Source organism: Miniopterus schreibersii, assembly GCF_964146895.1.
Source record: "Miniopterus schreibersii genome assembly, chromosome: 2".
NCBI lineage: Eukaryota > Metazoa > Chordata > Mammalia > Chiroptera > Miniopteridae > Miniopterus > Miniopterus schreibersii.
This window is the reverse complement of record NC_138102.1, coordinates 97,942,607-97,967,512: the sequence shown is the minus strand read 5'-3', so window position 1 is coordinate 97,967,512 and position 24,906 is coordinate 97,942,607. Positions and strand designations below refer to the sequence as shown.

General features: G+C 39.7%; 1 protein-coding gene and 1 pseudogene across 6 annotated transcripts in view; both read left to right on the top strand.

Moving 5' to 3' along the window:
* The window catches only part of FRY (FRY microtubule binding protein), a 508,702-nt gene that overhangs the window by 367,413 nt on the left and 116,383 nt on the right, over window positions 1-24,906 (top strand). For all 5 annotated transcript variants that reach the window (XM_081126905.1, XM_081126902.1, XM_081126901.1 and 2 more), the window contains 9 exons: window positions 873-972; window positions 1,254-1,425; window positions 6,978-7,234; window positions 7,945-8,091; window positions 9,206-9,374; window positions 10,724-10,814; window positions 16,332-16,414; window positions 23,623-23,773; window positions 24,329-24,432. In XM_081126905.1, coding sequence (XP_080983031.1) covers window positions 873-972; window positions 1,254-1,425; window positions 6,978-7,234; window positions 7,945-8,091; window positions 9,206-9,374; window positions 10,724-10,814; window positions 16,332-16,414; window positions 23,623-23,773; window positions 24,329-24,432 — 1,274 coding nt within the window. The remainder of the gene's footprint in view (window positions 1-872; window positions 973-1,253; window positions 1,426-6,977; window positions 7,235-7,944; window positions 8,092-9,205; window positions 9,375-10,723; window positions 10,815-16,331; window positions 16,415-23,622; window positions 23,774-24,328; window positions 24,433-24,906) is intronic.
* Window positions 19,838-21,113, top strand: LOC308552007 (polypeptide N-acetylgalactosaminyltransferase 1 pseudogene; annotated as a pseudogene). Its single transcript has one exon. The product of its transcript is annotated as a polypeptide N-acetylgalactosaminyltransferase 1 pseudogene (transcript).

The following is a 24,906-nucleotide window of genomic DNA, read 5'->3' as shown; positions in this document are numbered from 1 at the left end:
CAGCAGCCAGAGTGAGTGTTCAGAACCTAATGTCATTTCCTCACCCACCTATACCCTGCAAATCCTGTAGGATCTTTGTCCCTTTCAGGGTGAAGTTCAGAGGCTGGTCATAATCTGAACACAGCCAGTCCCTGGCCCTATCACCTTCTATTAACCTACTTATTTCTTTCACTTGGAGATTCTTTCCTTTTTCACATGGTATCTTGCTGTTTCATTCTTATAATCTTTTAAAATGTTCTCTCTGCTCAGAAAACTCCCATACTACACTTCCATGGCCTGGCTGATGTCTCCGGGGCTTGAGGCTCAGTTTACTTGTCTTTCCCTTGGAAAAGCCTTTCCTAACACAACTCTGATTTAGGTGTCCCTCGTCAAGAGTTCACAGCCTTCCATCAAAGCTCTCATCATAACTAGACTGTATAGTTTTGTCTTTCAAAATATATTGGAAGCTGTCCTCACTGAGTATCATAAGTACTTTGCATACTGTTCCTGGTATGTTTGTTACTTAATAAATATAGATAAATTGAATGAAAAATATTAAGAAAGTGAACTACTGAGAAATTTAGACATATCTTCTAAATGCTATACTTTCTACTTGTATTCGTTTTTCATTAAAATCTATATATATATTAGATAGATTTTTTTATGTGTTCATTTCTCCTGGTGTGACAATATTCAAACTTAAATAAAAATAGAGCTATTTCCCTTTATTTAGAAGAGAAATGAAGGAGGCAAAACAATTGTCAAATGGTCATGGGATGTCATTAGTAAGTGTGACTGAGGTCAGTGTGCCATCTAGGATTTTGAGAGGTAATTGATTTATTAAGATTACTAGCCAGGCAATCTTATAAACTATGCTTTTTTTTTTCTTATAGGAACTATCCCTTCGACATAGTGACATTGCTAAACCTTGTTTTATTTAAGGCCTCTGACACCAACAGAGAGACCTATGAAATCTCCATGCAGCTCATGCAGGCACGTACCATTTACTGACAGAAATGTCCTTGGGCACAGAAAATAGAAATGGCGTTTGATCCCTGGGTTGCTGTTTCTTGATATGCATTTATTTATTTCGGTATATCACTGTAAACTAAGGAATTTATCTGATGCTCTCCACTGAATACAACTACATTAAATACTACTACATTGAATACTACTATACTCATTAGTTTACTTTGAACCTTTATTAAATAGAAATGCTCCTGACATAGCCAATGTTTTTCTGTATTTTTTCTTACTTTCCTACCTCTTTATAGATCCTTGAAGCAAAGCTTTTTGTTTACTCAAAGAAAATAGCTGAACAAAGACCTGGCAGTGTTCTCTATGGAACCCACGGCCCATTGCCACCCCTCTACAGCATGTCACTAGCCCTCTTGTCGTGTGAACTGGCCAGGATGTATCCCGAGCTCACTCTCCCACTCTTTTCAGGTACCAGGCAATAGTCATTGATGACATGTGTGATCACTTCTCTAATTAATCTTACTTTTTAAATTGTAATGTCAATTTAGAGTCGTAATTATTTGTGCTAAATTTGTAGATCAAAATTATTGTGGGTTAAGTCTAAATTTTGGAATATCTTTAAATGTAAAAATATCTGTTTATCTAAAACAATGTAGATATAAATAAAACATGGGACAAATGCAAAGATGCTTAGATTAATCATAATGTCTCTACAAACATTATCTATGTAAAATTTTCCAAAGAAATTAAATATGGGTGGTATAACTTCTAATACATATAATTGCTGCAAATTATTTGCTGGTGGTGGCAGTGAAGGTGCTTTGTAGCTTCTATGTTGCTACATATGTGAATTGTTGAGAGTTTTATATTTGGCACGTCTTTGCAAGTAATCTTTGTATAATTTTTCTGAAAATCCGTTTTTAAAGAATTGCATTGGTCAATTAACATTTTGCCTGAGCTCACATAGTACCTTGAGGGGAGGCTGACTTTGGTCTCCATTGCCTTAGTCCAGATCCTCATGAGTCCCCTTCCTGCCCTGATTGCCATCCACCTGCCATGTAAAACCAAATATATATAGCACTTCCTAACTCAAACGCCTCTGCTTAAATGTCCTAAAAATTGCTAATAGTAACAGCTTCCATCTATTGATTAGTTAAAAGTGTGCCAGACTCTGTTCTAGGCACTTTTTATGTATTTCACTTATCATTTAATCTTAGACCCAGTGAGTAGAGGTTAGAAGTCAGGCAGCCTAGGTTCATCACTGGCCTGCCACACACTAGCTGTTGGATCACAAGCAAGTCACAGAGCCTCTGTTTCCTGTCTGCAACAAAAACTACCTCATAGGGTGTGAGGAGTAAAATGAGCTAATAAAAATCTAACTGTTAGCCCAGTCCTGGCACGGGGTTGTCACCACCACCACTACCATTGGAATCGTTTCTATTTTACAGATGAGCAGCTGAGGCTTAGAGATGTCTAGTAATTTTATTAAAACCATATAGAGAGAAAGTGGCCAAGTCAGAATCAAATCTTTCCCCAAAGCCCGTGCTATAAAATTGGAACTCCTTTACCTGTAAGACACCTCCTCTTCCAAACTTGCTTTCTGCCTTTTACCCAAGAACCCTCTACTCCATTCTCACACAATCTTTTACCAAGGTACCAGGCCCTTTTGTAAATCTTTGCTTCTGTCTGTGCTGCTCCCTCTACTGGAAATGGCCCTTCTCCCCCTCTCCCTAACTCATAATCTTCTTTAAGACCTATTTAAAATCTACTACTTTGAAAAACCTCTCCATCTATCTGCAGCAGAGTTAGCCACATCCTTGAATTGTGCCTGAAACCGGGGGGGGGGGGGACTCAAGAAAAGTCTTTTTATGTTGTTGACACTATTACAGATGTCCCCCATTCTCCTCCCCTTCCCCACCTCCACCCAGCCTCCGCCCCCTCCTTCTGTCCATCACCATGCTGCTGCTGTGTCCGTGGGCTACGTATATATGTTCTTCGGCTAATCTCGTCACACAAGAAAAACCTTTTCGATAAATTAATTCTCTTCTTGGAAAACTAAATTTTGTTTTTATTTACTTCAACCAAGAGCCGAGTGTCACCTCTCTGCAAGGCACTTGCTTGGCTCCTCAGAATACAGTGGTAAATAACAGTCTCTCCCATCAAAGATTCATCACAGTCTAGTAATAAAGTAAGGCATACAATTATATGGTTATGATACAGTGCAGAAACTGCAATAAAAAAAAGCACATTCTGCTGGAAGATGAAGGAGTGATCAATTATTGGGCCAGGAATATCAGGAAAGACTTCCAGAGAACATGATGTCTGTGCTGCAGTTCAAAAGAAGTAGAAATTTGCAAAGCAAGCAAGTAGTTGACATTACAGTGAGCAAGTGTGTAGGCATTACAGACCAAGGAAACAGCATGTGCTTTGGCTCAGAGGTGTCAAATAGGAGGTTGCATTTGAGAGATTATGGAGTGGTCAGTTGGTTAATATAATATATACAGGTATGAGGGAAAGTCATGGACAGGCAGAGGCAGGAGTCAAATCTTGGAAGGCCTTGTATTGCTCCCTAAAGAGTTTGTAGGCCAGTGATTTCCATGTCCCGCTTGAAACCCCTCAGAGCCCTGTGAACAGGGCGGGCATCCTGGCAAGGTGCTTGGGTTTTGAAAGCCACTGATCAGTTTCAAACAAGAATGCATTTTAGAAAGACGGGCTACAGTGTAGAGGGCGCACTAGAGGACATGCAGGCTAGAGAGAGGAGACCAGTTGAGAAATGATGACAGTCATCCAAGGAGGAAGTTATGAAGGCCAGAACTAAGACAGCCAGAGCAACTGGAGAGGAGATACCAGGGTGAGGAGCTCCTGGGCAGAGTGCACAGAGGAGAGTGCCTGTGCAAATCTGGGGGCCAGTGGTGATGACCCCATCTTGAAAGCCATTCAGGGAGAAGAGAAGGTTTATGGTAAAGCAGGGAGTATGAGTTCAGCTTGGGATACTGAGTATAGACCTCTGTATAGACGAGAACTGAGTCAAGGGGAGGCTGGCACTAGCACCTCATGGACAAATGGAAGGGTTTAGAACCAAGGGAACAGATGAGATTGTGATTGTACATAACCCAGAATGAGATAAAGAACGTGGACACCCAACTTACAAGCCCTGGGCTCAGGAAGGGAGCAGAGGGCATGAAGACACGTTCAGAGAGAACACCTAGACCCCTGTCCGGGTGGGCTTAATGGAAACCTGGAGAAAAAGGATTTAGGAGGAGGGAGTGAGCAGTCCACAGCCTTGAATGGAGCAGAGAGTTCCCAAAATATGAGATCTAAAATTATCCTCTGGATTTCTCAATTCATTTGTAACGGTCGGTAGTTTCCATGGAGACATAGCAGCAGGAGCCAGATCTCAGCCCTTTGGCTGAGAAAGAAAGAGGGAGCATGGGGCTATCGTGGGGTGCAGAGTCAGAGGATGAGTGAGATTTGATTTGAGCAAGTTTATTAGTTGAGAGGGAGAAGCTATTAGAGGATGAGCTGACAACTGGGGGGAGAAGAAATAAGTAGAATGGCAAGTTTAACAAAAAAAGCAGCGAATATGATGTGTTGCAAACAGGTTGTCTTCAAGAATTGACTTTTGGCTATTTTGGTTTATAAGGAATAACTTTTTAAAAATAATGTAAAAAAAATAAGGCAGTTCTACTAGATCCCTAGCCCTTGTTTTTACTGCCTTTACTATTAAAACTATTAAAAATCCTGTGGTGAGATTTTTATTGCCTATAATTTCAAATGACTTAATTCCTTCTCGGTAGCCAGACAAGTTGTTTAGGGTCCTTCCCGAAGGAGCTGGAAAATGTATATAGCAGTCTACTGACATCATCTCACATTTTATTTAATTTGTTTCTGGAGAGGTGAATGGGGGAATTGTTTGCATGTCTATGGCATTTTTTTCCTTTTTTTCCTTCAAAAACTCCTCTACAGTCCAGGCCCTGATGGAGGTGCCTGGGATACCACAGATAGACATTCCTACCCTCTCAGATCTTCTTTCTGACAAACAAGATGCAGTAAACATCATAAATGAGTGAATTATGTGATATGTTGGAGGTGATTGTGTCTACAAAAAGCCTATAGACTGCCCTGGCCAGTGTGGCTCAGTTGGTTGGAGCATCGTCCCATGCACTGAAGGATTGCTGGTTCAATTACTGGTCAGGGCACATATCCAGGTTTCGAGTTTGATCCCCAGTGGGGGCAAGAATGGGAAACAACTGATGTTTCTCTCATACATCGATGTTTCTTTCTCTTTCTCTTTCTCTCACTCTCTCTCCCCCTCCACCCCACCCCTCTAAAAAAAACAAAACAAAACTAGACTTTCATACCACTGTTAAAAAATGACAGGTATTCTTAATAGTGGTCGTCCTTGCTATTAAAGGTTTATTCCTTCCAAAGCCCCAGTCCTTTCCGGCAGAGTTTAAGCCATTCTTTTGCCATAAAAGTGCCCTGAATCTTTGTAACCAGAAGTTCTTTTCCTCCACTAAGCCCCCAAAACATTCTGTTCGTGCTTCTGTGTGTCACTGGTCACTTTCTACCTTACCTCAGAATTATCCTTGAACATAGCTTGTGTCAGAGCCTCCTCCTCAGGGCTGGAATGGAGGCTTCAGTCTGATCTCTCCACCCAGCATAAGGTCTTGCAGCTAGAAAAGGTCCAGTGTGTTGGAATGAATGACTGTTCTGATTTTACAAGGATCTGAACATGTGTCATAAAAGTCCATGACACTAGTCATCACATCCATAAAGTTTAGAAATTAAGTCAGTTTTGAAATTTTGACCCATGTAAAACCTAACAGCTTAACACTGTCTGGTTATCGCGGCACAGCATTAAATACATACACTCTTAGTCTTCAAAGTAAAAAGCTGTCATCGTAATCTTAGGAAAAGAACCAAATCAGTTAAAGCTCCGATGCCAGGGATCCAGTGGATTTTCTTGGTGTAATTCCTGCCACCTGTGCTGTTCTATTGCTTAGCAGCCATGAGCTCTCTACATGATGTTCCCTTCCATGCCGGGTAATAAGTGCATCAGACTAGCTTTCTCATTTCCCTTAGGAGGAAAAAGTCTCTTTTCTAGAAGGTAGAAATCAGGGGTTATGTTAGACCTTGCAGCACATACATAAAGCTGTGTTTTTATGTCTATAGAAAGCTTGTTCAGGTTATGAAATTAAAATGCCATTGGCTGTGAGCTCATGCAAAAAATGCTGTCAGAGTAAGTCATAGTGAAATTACTGGGCTGCACATTAGTTTCATTTGTCATGAAACAAAACACAGCATTGAGCATTCACATAGGTGGCAGTTTTCAAGTGGACTCCACGAACAGGAGTCTGCACCTGGAGAATGGTTCTTCCTGGAGACTCACATCCCACTTTTTAGCAACTAATAGTGCATAGAAGATGCTCTGTATGATACTGGTGCAGTGGAAAGACAGCCAGAGTTCTGATAGTCCTAACCACTGTTTATTAAAAGCCTACAAATGACAAGTAGCATGCTGAGCATATTCTATTCATTATGATTCTATCTTTAATCCTCACAAGAGTCCAATGTGGGACCCAGTGGCCCCATTTGACAGATGAGGAAACTGAGGAACAGAGAAGTTAAGTAACTAATCCAGAGTCTCATGCAGCTAGTGTGTGGAAGCACTGGATCTAATCATATATCCTTCTGATCTCAAGTCCCTTGTTCTGTTCATTCTAATGTGCCTCTTCTATCAGCAGTGGATTTGAACTCAGGAGGCCTCCCCCTCACTCCACTCTCACCAAGTCATGCTCTTCCCACTATGCTCTCTCACTTCCCCCCACAGGGCACCAGATTTGAAGGGAGAGGCTAGAGGACAAGCTTCAGTTTTAAGATTTCATGGCCTTGGGGAGCTGCTATGTATGCAAGTACTTTATAAACTGAGGGCCCTGTGCTGTCTGTCAATGATGTTAGTATTTTAGTTTATTTTGATGCCATAACACATGGCTCTCTGTCACCACCCTTCTCTTTAGAGGTAAGCCAGAGGTTCCCCACAACGCACCCAAATGGGCGTCAGATCATGCTCACCTACTTGCTGCCCTGGCTGCACAACATCGAGCTGGTAGACAGCAGACTCCTCCTCCCTGGGTCGAGCCCCAGTAGCCCAGAGGATGACAGCAAGGACCAAGAAGGAGAAGTGACCACTTCTCATGGGCTGAAAGGGAATGGCTGGGGCTCCCCCGAAGCTACATCTCTGGTCCTGAATAACCTCATGTATATGACAGCCAAGGTACCGTGCCTCTGTAACACAGCTCCATTGTCCCAGAAAACTTAGGCTTGCCAAACCCTGGGCTACAAACCGAGGGGAGGTAGCATTTATCATTAGAAACCACATGAAGCCCAGCTGGCATGGCTCAGAGGTTGAGGGTCAACCTATGATCCAGCAGATTGCGGTTCAAGTCCCAGTGAGGGCACATGCCCTGGTTGCAGGCTCAATCCCCAGTCAGGGGTGTGCAGGAGGCAGCCGATCAATGACTCTCTCATCATTGATGTTTCTATATCTCTCCCTCTACCTTCCTCTCTCTGAAATCAATAAAGATATTTTTTTAAAAAAAAGAAAAAGAAACACGATTAGGGTGATGATGATGGCGGCACCAAAGTGTGACTATACTTAATGCCATTCAGATGTACACTTAAAAATGGTTAATATGGTAAACTTTAGGTTACATGTATTTTACTACCATTTTTAAAATTATAATAAAAATAAGCAGCCTATCACTTTTAATCACATGAATAATCATTGTGCATTACTAATTTGTGCATTACTAATTTGTGCATTATAAATTGCTGAAATTGGCATCTTTCTGATGGCTAGCCACATGTTCCCCTGTATGGTTTTGAGATGGTCATGATCCTTAAAACAACTTTTAATCAAATATTTTGCATCCCTGCATTCTCCCCACATGTCTCCTGGCTCATTGTTTCTTTTGTTTGTTGCAGTATGGGGATGAAGTTCCTGGTCTGGAAATGGAAAATGTTTGGAATGCTCTAGCCAACAACGACAAGTGGAGTAACAACTTGAGGGTCACCCTGCAGTTCCTGATCAGCCTATGTGGAGTTAGCAGTGACACACTTCTCTTGCCCTATGTGAGTGTCCCCAGGCTCTCAGCAGGCATTATTCCTGTTGGTGGCTCCATCTGCAAGGACAAGTCAGAATGTACCCTTTGCTCCAAGTTAAATAGAGATGTCTAATATGGTCAGTCATGCTCATCCCCCATGAGTGTGTCTAGATGTTACATAAAAGGTCCCTTCTCTCCCCTGAGAAACAGGCTGCAATGTCCTAATGATGTCTCTGCCATCCCTTTGCCAAGCCTTTGGACACAGAAGCCTATGACTTAAGGGGTGAATGTTTTTCTAACAGTTACTGAAGACCCATTATGTTCTATATACATTAGACCCATTATGTAAGAGAAACTAAGTAAAATATATTATTTCTAATAAAAATATTTTATGTTTACATTTTGATACTCTTAAAATAGAATAAAAATGCAGAATTCCCAGGTTTTTCTGTTCAAATTTAGTTGGTAGAAACAAATCTTTTAGATGCCCAGTATTTAGTGTTTGTCGTCAAAAGTGATATGATCATCAACAACAGAATGACAGCATTTTTAAACCCTAACTCACTTGGCGTCCCTATGTGGTTGTTTCTTGAAAGATCCTAGGCCCACCTGTTGTTTTAAGCCCCATCAGCCTCATTGCAGCTTCCGCACCTCAGGTTTGACTCTGAGGGCTCCAGTAATGCAGAGCTTTACTCCAGTTATTTTTAAAATGTAAAATCATCCAAACAACTAAAATTCATTTGTTTCTAGGGGAGAAGAGAATAGCAGGGGACTGGATTTCTTTTTAAACAAAAATAGCTCTTGGGTTTTTCCCATGGTTTATATAAATAAAATCCTTTCTCAAGACTTTAGATGGCAAGTTTTCAGTTTTTAGATAGAATTCACAGGCCCCAAAATTAACTTTTGTAAACTCTGCCATCCGGAAGGGTAAGGCTTTTGACACACACATCAGACGTGTGTGGAGAAGGTGAGTTTTAATCCAGACATTAGGATTGTCCCCAGGGAGCAGGAAGATGAGCTACCAGGGTGATAGCTCCTGGGGATGAAGCTTCATGGAAGTAAGTGCGTTACTGTCTTTGCTGCCGGGCATTCCTGTGGACAAGGCTCTTTGAAACGTCACTGTGTTCTGTTTTTCTTCTCAGATTAAAAAAGTGGTGATATACTTGTGCCGTAATAATACCATGCAAACCATGGAAGAGCTGCTCTTTGAGCTGCAGCAGACGGAGCCAGTGAACCCCATCGTCCAGCACTGTGACAACCCACCATTCTACCGCTTTGCCGCCAGCAGCAAGGCCTCCGCAGCAGCTTCTGGTAGGGCCTGTCCTGGGTCTCTGTTGTTCCTTTGAGTGGAGCACTGAAAGGATATGAGTGTGTGTTGCTAATTCTTATTCTGATGTATATTTTCATTTAAGAGGTGGCTTAAATTGTGACAGCATGGATGGACCTAGAGGGCATTGTGCTAAGTGAAACAAATCAGACAAAGACAAATACCATATACTCTCACTTATATGTGAAATCTAAAAGCAAATTAATCAAACAAGCAAAACAGAGAACATACTCATGGTTGCCAGAGGGGAAGGGAGCTGGGTGGAAAAGGTGAAGAGATTAAGAAGTACAAATTGGCAGTTACAGAATAGTCACAGGGATTTAAAGTACAACACAGGGAATATAGTCAACAATATTGTAATAACTATGTACACTGTCAAGTAAATACTAGATTTATTGGGGTGATCACTTCATAAGGTATATAAATGTCTAATTACTATGTTGTACACCTGAAAATAATATAATGTTATATGTCAACAGTAATTGAAAAATAACTTTTAAAAAAAAGAGATGGCTTAAGAATAGCTGAGATACTTAAGAGCATTGTCGGATTAATGAAATGATTTTGTAAGGATGACTGACAATCAGTGGCCCAGTAATCACATGCCCAGAACTTTGTACTTTAGGCTGGTCCCAAGCAGCACACTGCAGTCACTTAGGAATCTCAGTCTGCACCTTCCTTCTTGTGTCTATGGGATTCCCTTAGTGAATATTCTCTCAGGATTGACTAACATGTCCCCAACAGTATTATCACTTTCAATAAATTGGCCTTTTGGCATTATTTTATGAATAATATATATATATATATATAGCATCCTCCTCAAATTCCTTGAAGCTAGCTTTGCTTTGGTTTACCTAATATCATGACTGCCTTCAAATCTCTCTCCTGCCCTAGTCTCTCCTGCTCTCTGTTGCCCCACACCCAGCTGCCAGAGCAGCATTCCTGCAGACAAGCATTAGCCTAGGGGTCAGATGCTCTAGAAACTTGGACTTGCTTCATTAACATTAGCTCAATAACTCCTGGACCCAGAAATGCTAAAGCAGCTAACAGCAGGGACAGCCACTGCAAACAAACTCTTTAAAAAAAGGTTTTAGGAATGTTGTAGCCTCAGTTTATAGGAGAATTCAGGAATTAGGTTTGACCATAACAGATGTCTGGGATTCTCCGGTGGGGTGGGCTTAGAGTTTGTCCAGAATGTTTGAGATTGTGCAGAAAATAGAAGGCATCCTTCAAATATGAGATTTCACAGGAAATCCTTTCTTGGAATACAGAGACTTAAGCTTGACCCCTTCCACATGCATTTTTTTCTAAGTGTACTCCTTCTAATCCACAGGAACCACCTCTAGCAGCAACACAGTGGTAGCTGGCCAGGACAGTTTCCCAGATGCTGAGGAGGGCAAGATCTTGAAAGAGTCTGATGAGAGGTTGGTGCACAAATTGGCTTAATATCCAGTTTAACTTTCAGCAGCAGTCTACACAGAGGCAGCAATAAAAGTTTGTAGGCTTCATAAATTTCACACACACACATATAAATCCTTCTTTATTCTTGGAAACACAGACTGACTTGCTAACTCTGCTCTGTATATCCCTGAAGATAAGGATTTCTTCCTTAGCAGAGCCAGAGAAGAGAAAGGTTAAGAGGGTTGTTATTCTGGCAGCTGAATCCCTCTTATCTTAGGGCCAAACAAAAACCACGAGTTGTCCTGCTAGTGGGCATAGACCATCTGGAATTAAAGGGCATTTCCAAGTGAAATTTTCAAATCTGAGCGTTGAATAATTTCTTAGAGACATAGTTGTCTTGAAGTGAATTCTATGAAACATCATCATTCTTATTTCACCTTTACTTTGTCACATCTTCATTAACCAAGAACACTGTCTTTCTCTGCTCAAATAAGTCTTAATCCCCTTCCCATAGGCTGTTTGAGGACAATGTTTCTTTTGTCCACATCTCTGCCTTTAGTTGCCTAGAATGTACTCAAAAGTAAGTAAAATCTGGATCACTATTTCCTAGTTGAATGTGAGGAACAGAGACACAAACAAAAGATCTCAACAGGATTCAAACTGAAAAATAAAAATTAGGATGATTCCATGGTGTTGAAAACTCTTTAGGCTGAGCATTTTCTAGTGAAAATGAATGGGGAGCCCTTTCACTTAAGAAATGAGTAACAAGAATGAGATACAAATCTCTGATGGAGAGAATGCAACTGATTAAATAATGAAAATAACTCAGCCCAGAATGCCCTTCAGGCCTCTGGCTGTCTTTGGATTCCATCCTGGGTGTGACACATGGCAGGAGCTATGGATGGGAGAGTGCCTGACATCAGGCTGACTGCGCTTGGAGTTGTGAAGGCTCATCCTCTAATCCAGGCATCTATCAACTGTCTCAACACATGCACTGCTAGGTTGCTGCACTGCTTTTAAGCAGAGACTCATCCATGTGAACTTTCCTTCAGACCAAAAGCCCAAACCCAGTAGATCATGAGTTGTAGGCCTTGTCCTTCATAGTTCTCTAAGAAAGCCCTTTCTTTCTCAGAAATGAATAAAGTTTTCATACTCCATATGTCAGTGACAGTACAACATTAGTAATTAGCGTGTTCTTTAATCTATATTGGCTAGTACTTTCTTTGGAAAACTATTTCTTGGTAAAAAAAAAAAAAACACATTTCTCTAAAGATGTTCCTACTTTCCGACTGGAATAGAACATTCTGTATCATTTGTTGTCTAGTCTTAACAATTAATTTTAATTTTATTTGGGGTAGAAAGGTGCTACATTTCTACATATTAACATCTTACTACCAGAGTTCCAAGTGTCCTGCCTAAATTTTTAGAGGTGGCCTTGAAAAGGAAGAACCAGTTCTTCCTATAATTTTGAGAACAGAGAGCATCTTTAACAGAGGCTTTCTTGTTTAGCTCTTGACTTTCTCCTCTGTCACTGTGTCTCTGTTGGCCACTGGAAATCCTAGTGCAGGTATTTACTCACATTTTGTTCACATTGATACATATCTAATTTTTTTAAGCTGACTATATCAGTTTATCTATCAGGATCAAAACTGATCATATTTCTATAGATGATCATACATATGTGAATATTGACTCCTAAAGGATACCACTGTTCTTTGTGCTACACTCCACCTCCATTACTTCTTTAATATAGTCTCTCTTGCCTGTGGAAGTGGACTGTGCCCTCAGCCTGAGAGACCTTCTTTCTCTTCAACCTGCTTATCATCTTCCTGCCTTGTAGACCCTGGCATGTTGGTTTTGAGTTACTTGCACACATGCTTGTTTCAACCACTAGATTTTAATTCACGGAAAACATAAACCATGTGTGTCTCATACATATTTCTGTCCTTAATGATTAGCCTACTATGCTGCACATAGTAGGCATTTTTTCAGTTTTTTATTCAGTATGGGAAGAACCGTCACAGCCCCAGAAGCAGATAAGCTGTCATAAGAATACGCTGTTGAGCTCTAGGGGGGTGCCATGGAGTTGTGCAAAGCAGCAGCCCTGATGCCATGTTCTTTACAACTGGATTAATGGTTCTTTGATATAATTCAGAAATATTTAATAATGCCATACCTACTGGCAAAAAAAATCAGACAGCTTATAGTAAAAGAACCAGTAAAACAAGGATAAAAGACTAAGAGCCAAGCTAAGTTGTGTCAAAAGTTCTGACTAAGGAAAACTATGAAAGTATTAACCTAACCTTGAGTTCCTCAATAGCTAAAAAAAAAAGAAAAATATAGTGAATTTTATAACTTTCAGTGCATCAAAACAGACAAATGATTCATCGGAAACTACTAAAAGAAAGTAACTATAAGCTCTAAAAGAGGTATACCATGTAGTGTTTTTATTTAAACAACAAAGTGAACACATCTTTTTATTAAAATAGCAGTTCAAAGCAGTTTTTTTTAAATATGCAGAAACAAACTCTATAAATATTTTCAATACATCAACCCTTAATGAAAGCCTATTTTATGAATTTGTAATTTCATGAAGGCATTTTCCATAGGGAACTAAAAGCAGTAAGCTTCAGCTGTGTAAAGTTTCTGGCACTCTGCATTCATAGAGGGACAGAGATTAATAATCTACAGACAGTTGCCTATATTAACTTGGGCTAAATCAACCAGATTAAATTTGGGAAAAGGTGCGTTCTCCCCCCTGCCTTCTCCTTCCCCCTCCTCAACCCTCTACTTCCAAGTGCATTACCTTTACCTTTCCTTTGCCTCTGAAACTTTCTAAATAAACTTTCTCATATAGTTAAAAAAGAAAAAACTTAGGGAAGCATTTTTATTCTTCTGGTTTTTCTCTTATCAGAGCTATTTTTATAATATATTTCTAAGTTGTGTATCTTTAACATTAAAAGACTATATTTGTTCTACTGAAACCTTGAAATTCTTCTAGGGCCCAGGCCCAAAACTATCTTTTCCAATCCACGGAGCAAAGAGGAAGAACAGATTTGACTCCTTGGAGTCAGTTTTTACTTTTTCTCTGCCAAGCATACACATCACTGCACCATGGTTTCCACCTTCCCCAGAACAAAAAGGGTAGCTGGAAGTGACTTGTTCCTCCCTTCATCTTGGCCTCATAAATGCAGCCTGACACTCCTTTAGATCCATCTGCAAAAGGAAAAGAGAACTACCATCTTTAATTCTCCTGGGCCTCCGGTGCAAGATTGTAAAACCAATGTAGATGATAATTCCTAAATGGCCAGGAGTGTCCTATGCAAATTTCCAGATGTGCACACCTTTCATTGCCCTGTTGCTGAATGATGCCTTGGCTCTTCGTATGCTGTTTATAACTTTACCTTTATCAGAATAAATATGATTAAAGAATTTCTTCAGAAGGCAATAAATTTTTCAATTTCCTAAGTGAAAAATTTAAAATATTTAAAGGATTATTTGCCCAATTTGTATGAAACTAAGCAGATGTCCTTCAGTTTCTGTTTTATGGATTAACAAAGTAATAGCCCAAAAGATAAGACAATGAAGAATGTTTGAAATACAGTTACTAGGGAAAAGGTGGCTGTGTCAGGAGAAAAAAACGCTGCTACAAATATTTAAGAAGTGAATAAAACCAAAGTCATCATAGTCTTTATAGTTACTATAGATCGTGCATTTACATAGTTAGCAACTCCAGTCACAGATGCAGTATTCTGAGGTTACGCACCTGGAACAAGGTAGGCATCTGAGTGGCACATCCACACTTTTTCCTGAAATGTTACTCTTTCTCCATGCACTGCTGAGGACAGCTAGAGTGAAACAGGGTGTTGATCTGCTGTAAATTAGGGCAGAACACCCAGTCAGTAACATAGGGGCACACCCTTAATTGGCTTGAATTTTCCAGATATTTATAGATTGCCTTAGTTGTTTGCTTTGGCTGCATATACATTAAGTATGTCAAACCTTCTTGTACCATTTTGTATAAAATATCTTTTGGCTCAGTGGTTGAGGGTCAACGTATGAACCAGGAGATCTGGGTTCAATTCTGGGTCAGGTCACATGCCCAAGTTTCAGTCTCAACCCCCAGTAGGGGGCATGCAGGAGGCAGCCGATCAATGACTTTCATCATTGATGTTTCTCTTTCTCTCTCTCCCTTCCTCTCTCTGAAGTCAATAAAAACATATTAAAAAATAAAAATAATAAAAATAAAATAAATATAGACATACCATTTCCCCTCAGTCACACCCTTGCTCTACCTTATAGGTCTTCAAATGATATTCAGATGCTTTTGGTTTGAAAGTCTTTGGTGCCCTGAAGAGAAAAAGCATTCTAGAAATCCAGGGTACAAATATAATAATTAATACCTTAGAGGTCGATGGTATCTCACTGTTGGAAACGTTCTCACATTACTTCTTTTGATTTCTACAACCCAACAAAATAAATGGTGAAGTATTATTATTATTATTATTATTCCTTTTTAGCAAGTGTGGAAAGAGGGTCCCCAGTGAAGTAAGGGACTAGGCCAAGGTCGCAGAGGTAGTGAGAGTTCGATCCTAAAATCCCATGTCTTGCCTTCTCACATGGCATCAAAAACATTTCTGCACTACCATCGTCCTCTGCTTGACACTGGACAGGCTGTTTAACCTCACTTGGCCTGTTTCCTCATTTATAAAGTGGACAGCGCTTATCTCAGAGATGAGTGAGAGTAAATGAGTAATATATGTGAAGTTACTATATTTCTACCCTTTTGGGGGAGATTACTTTTTAAGCCACAAAGAGACTGGACAGAAAGATCCCCTCTAGTTATTTTACAACCCAACTAGTTACTTTTACTAAAAGCCCTCTAATTGCCTGGCCAGTGTGGCTCAGTTGATTGAGCATCTTTTGCTGGTTCTATTCCCCATCAGGGCACATGCCAGGATTTCGGGCTTCATCCCCTGTAGGAGGCGTGCAGGAGGCACCCAGTCTATGGATATTTCTCTCTCTCCCTCTCCCTTCTCTCTCTTTCTAAAATCAATAAAAAACATATTTTTTTAAAAACCTCTGATCATTTTAAGGGAAACTTTAAAGCCAGTAAAGTCCAGATGTAATATGAATCACTTACTGTGTCTTTCCAATTCTGTCAACTTTCACTGTTCAATCATGCAGCAATTAGTTACTGACCACCTACCATCCTCCAGGCTACCATGTGAATAAGGGATGTATATTATTCAGTATCACCTCCATTTCATTTCCAAACAAATGTTATAATACTCTAATTCAATATAGCCTTAAAATGTTTATCTGTTCTAGGTTTGAACTTGTGCTTATGAGCAAGTTAGACCACTGGCCCTCTCTGGAGAAACAGAAATGTTTGGGGTACAATTTTTGCAGTATTCCTTTAGGAAAAGCATCATTAGAACTAGCTGCCAAAAACTCGGCCACTAAATGATAGTCTGTGTTTATGAGAAACGGCACCTGCACGTGGCAGTATTTCACGATGGCTGTTCTTGTATTTGAAGGTTTAGTAACATCGTCAGAGCCCACACTCGCCTGGAGTCAAGGTACAGCAACAGCTCTGGAGGGTCCTACGATGAGGATAAAAGTAAGTACCACCAGGTGCGAGGTTTCAGCAAAATCCAGGTGGTTAGAGAATGGAACATGAGTATTTTGATTATTCTTATTCTAATTACTAAAAAGGGGCCTATAAGCATTAAACAACCATGTAATCCCACTATGCAGATGAGTGTAGAGTCAGCACCTGAAAAATGACAAGAGTGGACAAATCAAAATTATAAAAATTCAAACTGCTACCCAAACCTGTATTTTTATATTCTTTATAAAAATATAAAATTATATTTATATTTTTCCCTTGGTGATGCAGTTGGGGAAAGACGAGTAAGAAATTGTCCCATTAGAAAACCAATGTGGCAGTTATCTTGGGAGTGGATTTACCCTTTAAGCTTCCTGAATCAGCTCACCCAGGATAAGGGCCGGTTTTCACACTAAGTCTCTCAAAAACATAGTCTCAGTAGCCAAATGAAAACCATGTTAAAATGGGAGATACAATTTTCACAGAAATGCCTTTGTTCCTTGGGAAGTTGACACAAACCAAAAAGCAGTGTATTCACTGATTTTGTTGGAGTCCTGGACAGCATCTGTAGATACTGAGCAGGTAAAGAGGGTTAGTGTTACTTGGTCACAAGTCACAGAAATTCTGGAATCAAAGAACACTCCCAGTGACATTTAGGTATGCTAAGGAAATCAGTAAACTAACTGGTGGAATGTATTTGTCTATTTTGGTGGAAATCATAAAGATGATGCTATTTCATGTTTTATGTTTGTTTTGTAAGTCAGTACATAGGGGTTTTGTAGCTATCATTTTAAATTGTTTTGTTTTTATGGGAAAATGTGCAGAGTGGGGTAAGAGCCGAGTAGTCCTAATGACACCACAGTTCAGCTGCCCTTCTTTACCTCTTACTGCATTGGTAGTAAATTCTCCACCATTCAAAATACCAATGGGAACATTGTCTAAAACCCATATATAACTATCAAACTCTAGGTGAAGTTGCAGCTATGTCCCTTTAAAACTTTTTACTAGAACCGTCAGTCCTAGGTAAAAAAAGCTATTTGTATTTTCCCTTCTTTCTGTGCCCCATCAGGGTCTGGATTTGTACCACCAAACACCAATCAGTCAAATCTTGGCAACACAGGCCATGAGTTCCAGGAGGGACTAGGTTTTATAGATGGGGAGAATAGTACCAAGAAATGGAGAGTTGTTGGTTCAAGAAAAATCTGGTTACTATGTAATATTTTGTAACCCAAAATTTGAGGACAGAAAAATTGAATCATGAAAATGTTAGGCAGTCAAATATTCCCCCAGTACGTGGCAGGCATGATGTAACAAAACATAACACACTCTGGCTGTAGAGTTTACATTGGAAATATCACTTTCCTTGGTCAGTTGATTCCTTTAAAATGTATGTCTTTGTTCTAGGTACAGGACACAGAATTTGGTAAAAACACTATTCTAAATAAAAGATCAATCATTTAAAAAATATATCTTTATAGCCCTCTAGTAGTAAAGTCTCACATTCCTTATATTTATTAAAATGGTAAATTTCAAAGGATAATTATAATAAAATGAGATAATAATTGACTCACTATCTTTATAGACAAAAAGAAGTTAGGAAAAATGATTGTGAATTCAGATAAGAAATTACAAGTCTAATATTATCATTATGGCCTCTATTTTACCTAGAAATGTTATAAATTTGTTGTACCAGTATAAAGAGCACTTAAATGGGAAAATTTTGATACAGAATTTGAATCCAATTGAGTCATGTATCAATAATATTTATTACTAGATTACTGTTATTTAACAAAGAAATCAGAGTTCATAGCATGTAGTTTGGGTACTGAGGGCTTATACCTTTAGTTTACTCATTATAAGAGAAAATGAAATCAGGCTACTCAAACAGATATCACAGAAAGCCCATAAAATATATACCAAGATCTTTTTCAAGGCATTCAAGTCATAGGACTTGACTTTGTCTTGGAGGAAGCAGCAGGTCTACTACGACAGGAATACTCAGGACTTTGGTAACTGGGTCCTCCCTGGTATATTTTTGGTTCTCACTACACAATCATGGATATAGCCTATGCCGTGAGAAAAGGTTCGGTAGGCTCATTTCCAAAACCTTATGGTCAGGCACCTGTTGTATGTTAAGGGCAGTCATTTCCTCCCAGAATTCCTGAGGGTGTCAGCAGATCTGGGAAGACTAAGAAGGCATCAGAAGAGATCTAGTGGCCCACAGCTTCATAGTCTAGTCTGGGTTTATCCAAAAGGAAAGACAGTGTACAGCCTCTTCATGTATTTTCTATTTTAAAAGACAAGAACAATAACAACAAAACCTGATAGCTCCTTGATTGAGTAAAATGGACACACAAACTGATTTAGGCCTGGTCTATAAAGTGGCTTTTTACCAATATTGTGTTTTTCTCCTGGGGTATAGGAGAATTGGGAGATGCTTGGTCCCAGTGCTTGTCCTTGTTCAGAGCCTCCATTTCACAATCACAGTTTCATATACCCTCTTCTAGCTCTGTCAACCTTTTGTACTCTGGACCAGCAGCATCAAATCAACTACATCTCACCACCTTTCAAAAATGCAACCAAGATAAACTATATTTGGGAGACGTTGCCTAAAGATGATGTCATATATCCTTCCTCTTAAAATACTAAAACCTGTGCCAGGATTAATTAAGCAGCTTGTCTGAAGCCACATACTTGGGCAGTACCATGTGGCCCCAAATGAACTTGCTCTTGAATGCCCCTGGCCTCTATGGAGAGTGTTATAAAAAATAACTACATGAAATTTGTTGCTGTGTTTATGTACAGTTGAGGAAGTTCATTAAATCATTCAAAGAATATTTATTGATTCTCTACTAAGTGCCAGCTACTGTTCCAGGTGTCAGGGAAACCACAATGAACAAAATAGAGGAAGTCTCTGCTCTTATGGAGCTGATGTTAGAGCTGGGGGGGGGGGCGGGCGGTCAGTGCTGGTGACTGGGATCTGTGCCCAAAAGAAAACTCATGCAGGGCAAGGGGACAGAAAGTTATTGGGCAGGGGTGGATTCTCGTGGAGTGGCCATAGAAATCCTCTGTGATCAAGTGATATTAGGCAGAGGCATGACGTAAAGGACCAAGCCACACAGCTGACAGGGAAGAGCACTGCAACCCCAGAGAACAGTAGATGTGAAAGCCCTGAAGCCAGACAGTGCCTAGTATGGTCACAGAGTGGCAAGAAAGCCAGGATGGTGGGGTGGAATGAGCAAGGGGACGGTAGTGGGAGATAAGCCAAGGAGGAACAGGAGGAAGATCTTGTAAGGCCTGGAAGACCATGGTATAGATTTTAGATTTTATTTAGAATGTGAAGGGAAGACATTGGAGAGGGCTAAGCAGAGAAAGTCATGTGTATGAACTTCTATTTTAAAAGTATTGCTCTGGTATGATAATACAGTACACAATGAGGCTTGGAGCACACTTCTTTGAACTGCCCAGTGTTGTTAATCACCCACCATCACACATGCTGGAAGAAATTGTTCTAGTAGATGATGCCAGTGAAAGAGGATTTTTGAAGAGACCTCTAGAGAGTCATGTGAAAAACTTAAAAGTACCTACCACTTCATGTAATTCAAATGGAACAATGTTCTGGATTGATCATAACTAGATTCAGAAGAGCTGCTGTGTCTAAAGGCCAAGTGATCACCTTCTTAGACACTGTGAGTATCCAGTGGGATGTCTGGAGCCTCTTGTAGCCAGGATCAAACAAGGCAGGACAATGGTGGTATTTCCTGTCACTGAGGTGATCAGCTATGAGACTTTTGAGCACATGGCAGGTTCTAATATGACCTATGGTGGATTCAAGTGGAAGCTCAATTTTCATTGGTATCCTGTCCCCAAAGAAAAATGGACAGAAGGAAAGCTAGTCAACTCTTCTTGTCAGAACACCTACAGTGGTAGGAGGCACCTTTTCAATAGACAGAGATTGCTTTCAGAAAATTGGAACATATGATGCTATAATGGAAATTTCCTTTAGGATTTGGCAGTGTAAAGAAACTTTGGAGATTGTTACTTGCTCACTTGTTGGACGTGTGTTTCAGAAAGCTGCACTTTACATGTTTCTGGGAGGCACAGGGAAGATTATCAGTAAAAATAACAGACTGCTTGCAGAAGTATGGATGGATGAATTCAAGAATTTCTTCTATGTAATTTCTCCAGGTGTTACTAAGGTAGATGATTATAGAGATAACGCATCAAGACGTGGTCTAAGACACAAACTCCAATACAAACCTTTATCTTGGTACCTAGAGAATATTTCTCCTGATTCTCAGATTCCACATCATTGTTTCTCTTTGGGAAAGATATGAAATATGGAAACAAATCAGTGTCAAGATAACATGACTAGAAAAGAGAATGAGAAAGGGGGAATTTTTAACTGTCGCGGTATGGGAGGTAATCAGGTTTTCTTTTATACTGCCAACAAAGAAATAAGAACACATGACCTTTGCTTGGATGTGTCCAAATTTAATGGCCCAGTCATGATGCTCAAATGCCACCACCTAGAAGGCAACCAACTTTGGGAGAATTATCCTGTGAAATTAACTCTGCAGCATGTGAACAGTAATCAGCACCTGGATAAAGCTACAGTATAGGGTAGCCAGGTGCCATCATTAGAGACTACAGTGGAAGCTGGTCACTGCAGTGGTTTCTTCGAAACACCACCCTTCCAGAAATATTCTGAAATCAAATTTACACAAGAAAAAAAAAAGGATTGGCTGGCTACCTCAGCATACATTTCTGCTACATTTTTTTTTTAGGAACAGTTTACTGATTTTTAGGAAGAGGAAGGGAAAGGGAGAGAGAGAGAGAGAAACATCAATGTGAGAGCCTAACACTGATAGTCTGCCTCCTGCACACCCCCTTACCAAAGATCAAGCCTGCAACCTGAGCATGTGCCCTGACTGGGAACTGAACAAGCAACCTTTCACTGCACGGGACAACGCCAACCAACTGAGCCACACTGACCAGGGTCTGCCACATTCTTAAGAAGCAAAAAAGGAGAAGTACTTCCTCCTTCAGGATGTAAGGTTTATCAGCCATTAAAACTTAGATTCCTCTGGCTTCTCACTAGCTGCGAACCAGCCTTCCTGTACAAGGATGCACAACTACAATGTAGCAAGACTGTGCACACTGATGTTCACAAGATTGAAAGAATCTTCATCAAGAATCACTGTAAAGGATACTCAGACAATGACACAATCAATAAAATGTGCTTTCCAGAAAGCTGTACCCCTTAGGGTTTGCTTGCACATCGGTAATTACTGCTGAACATGCTAAGATTTCCAAGATTTTTTCTGATTAGAACTGGCAGCCAGTATATTAAATATTGATATAAAGATTTATGAAAAGAGCTGTAATCAGATTCAGAATCATGAAAACAACATATTTTCAACAATTTAAAAAACTACATTAAACAGGGCTTAAAGGAAATTAAAACAGAACTAGAAGAAGTATAAATTGTTATAGCATCCCAACTGCTATGTAGATTTTATACTTCAGTGGGGAAAAAGAATTACTTTCAATAACATTCATTTTGTTTTCATCTGTGATGGTCATGGATGCTTTCTTATTTCTCCATGAGGTGCAAAAATTGAGCTGGAAAAAAAAAAATGGCTCTTTGAACATAGTTTTAATTACTTTTTACAATTTTTAAAATTTGGCTTGTGGGCATGGACTTGTAATTTTTAATTGCCTTCCAAAAAGAAAGGTTTAAAAAATGTCTGGTCTCACTGAACAAATTAGATATCTCAGTTGCTCTTGGGTCAGCTGGCTGATAGACTTTCATACAAACACAAATTTATTAGATTTTTAACTTCGTAACTTAATTCAACTGATTATGCTTAATACCCAAGATTTATACTACTGTACTATAGATTTATTTTCCCAGCAATAAATCTTCAGGGTTTTTTGTTTATGTTTCCACTCAGCAAAGGGCCCACAGAGGTGATTCATTATTTGGGTATTTGAAGATGATACATTTAGTGATTTTTTTTTGAAAACTGTTTTCATTCCATACTCAGATGTGCTTCATTGTCAAGTGCATATTTAGATTAGGTACTGGAATTGAAATATTGATCTGCTGCCTTTTTTAAAAAAATCAAATTTGACTGAAAATGTTTAAAAAAATAATAAAAGAATTGCTCTGGTGAATTACACCAAAATAAACTAAAATAAAATGAAGATAGGATGGCTCTGGCTGCTCTGTGGAACATAAGGCTATAAAAGGGAAAGGGTGTAGCTGGGAGACAGTAAGGAAGCAGTTGCACTAACCCATGTGAGAGAGGGGGCTGGCTTAGACTAGGGAGGAGTGATGGAGATGGGGAAAGTGATCCTACTGTGGCTGTGCTTTGAAGGCAGAGCTCATTGAATATGTGGAGGCAAGTCACTAAACCTGTTTCCCCTCTATAAAATAGGGATGATAGGTACCTATTATTGTGCTATTAATACGGGAAATGTGTAGACCAGTGCCTGGCATAAAGTAAGTACTCCCTGTGTTAGTTCTAATGTCGCTGTTTTTATCATCATCATTGTAATAATGCGTTGGATATGAGCTGTGAGAGAGAAATCATGAATGACCTAAGGCTCCTGTCCTGAGCAAACTGGAAATAAGGAACTGCATTTTACTGAGATGGGGGGAGATTAGAGAAAGAGCAAGTTTTCACAGTGATGGGAATTCATATGATTTAATGTTTTTCTTTTTGTGTATCTGTATTTTCTATTGCTCTATAATGAATAACTATAAATTAAACATCCAAAAAATAAAGTGATGAAAGAAACCTAATCAAGTGATTCTAACTTTTTTGATTGTATAATTCACACTCACCAAATTGAATGCTTAGAAGGTTATTTTTACAGCCTGGCCAGCGTGGCTCAGCGGTTAAGCATTGACCTAGGATCCAGGAGACTGCGGTTTGATCCCCAGTCAGGGCACATGCCTAGGTTGCTGGCTCGATCCCCAGTGGGGGGCGTGCAGGAAGCAGCAGATCAGTGACAACTCTCTCATCATTGATGTTTCTATCTCTCTCTTCCTCTCCCTTCCTCTTTCTGAAATCAATAAACATATTTTTTTTAAAAGAAAAAGAAAGTTATTTTACAAGCATAAATTTGTAAGATTCTTTCTAAAAACACCAAGTATTGAAAACAGAATTCTCTCTCTAAAAATAAAGCTCACTGTCTGTCTCACCCTACAGATGACCCAATATCTCCCTACACGGGGTGGCTGTTGACCATCACAGAAACCAAACAACCGCAGCCCTTACCGATGCCTTCTACTGGCGGGTGCTGGGCCCCCCTGGTTGACTACCTCCCGGAGACCATCACCCCTCGGGGGCCACTCCACAGGTGAGCAGCATGTACAGGTAGAAAGAAATGACCACCTAGTTTTAACTGGACTTTTTTCTCCCTAGAAGAAGAGGAAAACCTGTTCCAGGTCCCATCAAATGAAATAACCTTTGAAATCAGAGGGACCCTGCATGACGTGAATTGCAGCTCTCGACATATTGGCAGAGTTTGGTCAAATATTAACCAATGTGCAAAGCTGCCTTGTCACACTTCCAATTTTTCTTTGATGTTATCTTGATATAGGTCTTCATTCTGTTATGCATTTTAAATTGTAAACAACTTGAAGAGAGGACCCTTGTCTTCTGTTTCTCATCATCACTCAGCTCTTATTACCTAGTGACAAGTAGACTCCCTGTTATGTGATTAGCTGAACTGATATCTGTTCTTGTGGAGCTCTGTGCATTGTCAGAAGTTAAACTCCACTTCCCTGGAAGAAGCTTCTTATATAGTTCTTCAGCAAAGCTTATGTGTTGTATTTAATTGTGACTTAATGATCTACACATGTATGTCCATCTTCTGTAGAAGTTGCATTAACTTTATCATTTCATTGATTAGGTGCAATATTGCTGTGATTTTTATGACTGAGATGGTGGTAGATCACAGTGTAAGAGAAGACTGGGCTCTTCACCTGCCCTTATTACTTCATGCTGTTTTCTTAGGTAAGACTGGATCCAAGAGGCATTCCAGCCAATAAGTCTTAATTCTGTGGAGATAATCCAGAGAGTTTTCCTTATACACAGACATCTGCTATCCTGCTTAGTCTCTTCCATGCTTCATTGCCTTTTAGTGACATCTGCTTTAAAATTCAGTTGACCAGGCATTGTTTAAAATTGTCCTATGACTACAGTATAAATTGAGTGACACCTCACCCATGCTATACCTATGAAGATATCCAAAATAAATTGGACCTCTTTGAAGGTCTTTGTCTGGATGTGATAAATTTAAAGCCTTAAGACACGATTAGAACATAGAGAAAAAGAATATAGAGCACAGCAGACCACACACTGAAATTGTAACCCACACTGTAGAGCAAAAATGGGAAGAGGAACAACCAATCAGGGAGTTTAGTTATAGAGAGATGGATAAAATTAGAATCATTCAGTAACAGGGAGATCCAGGTAAGAGAGCCTCAA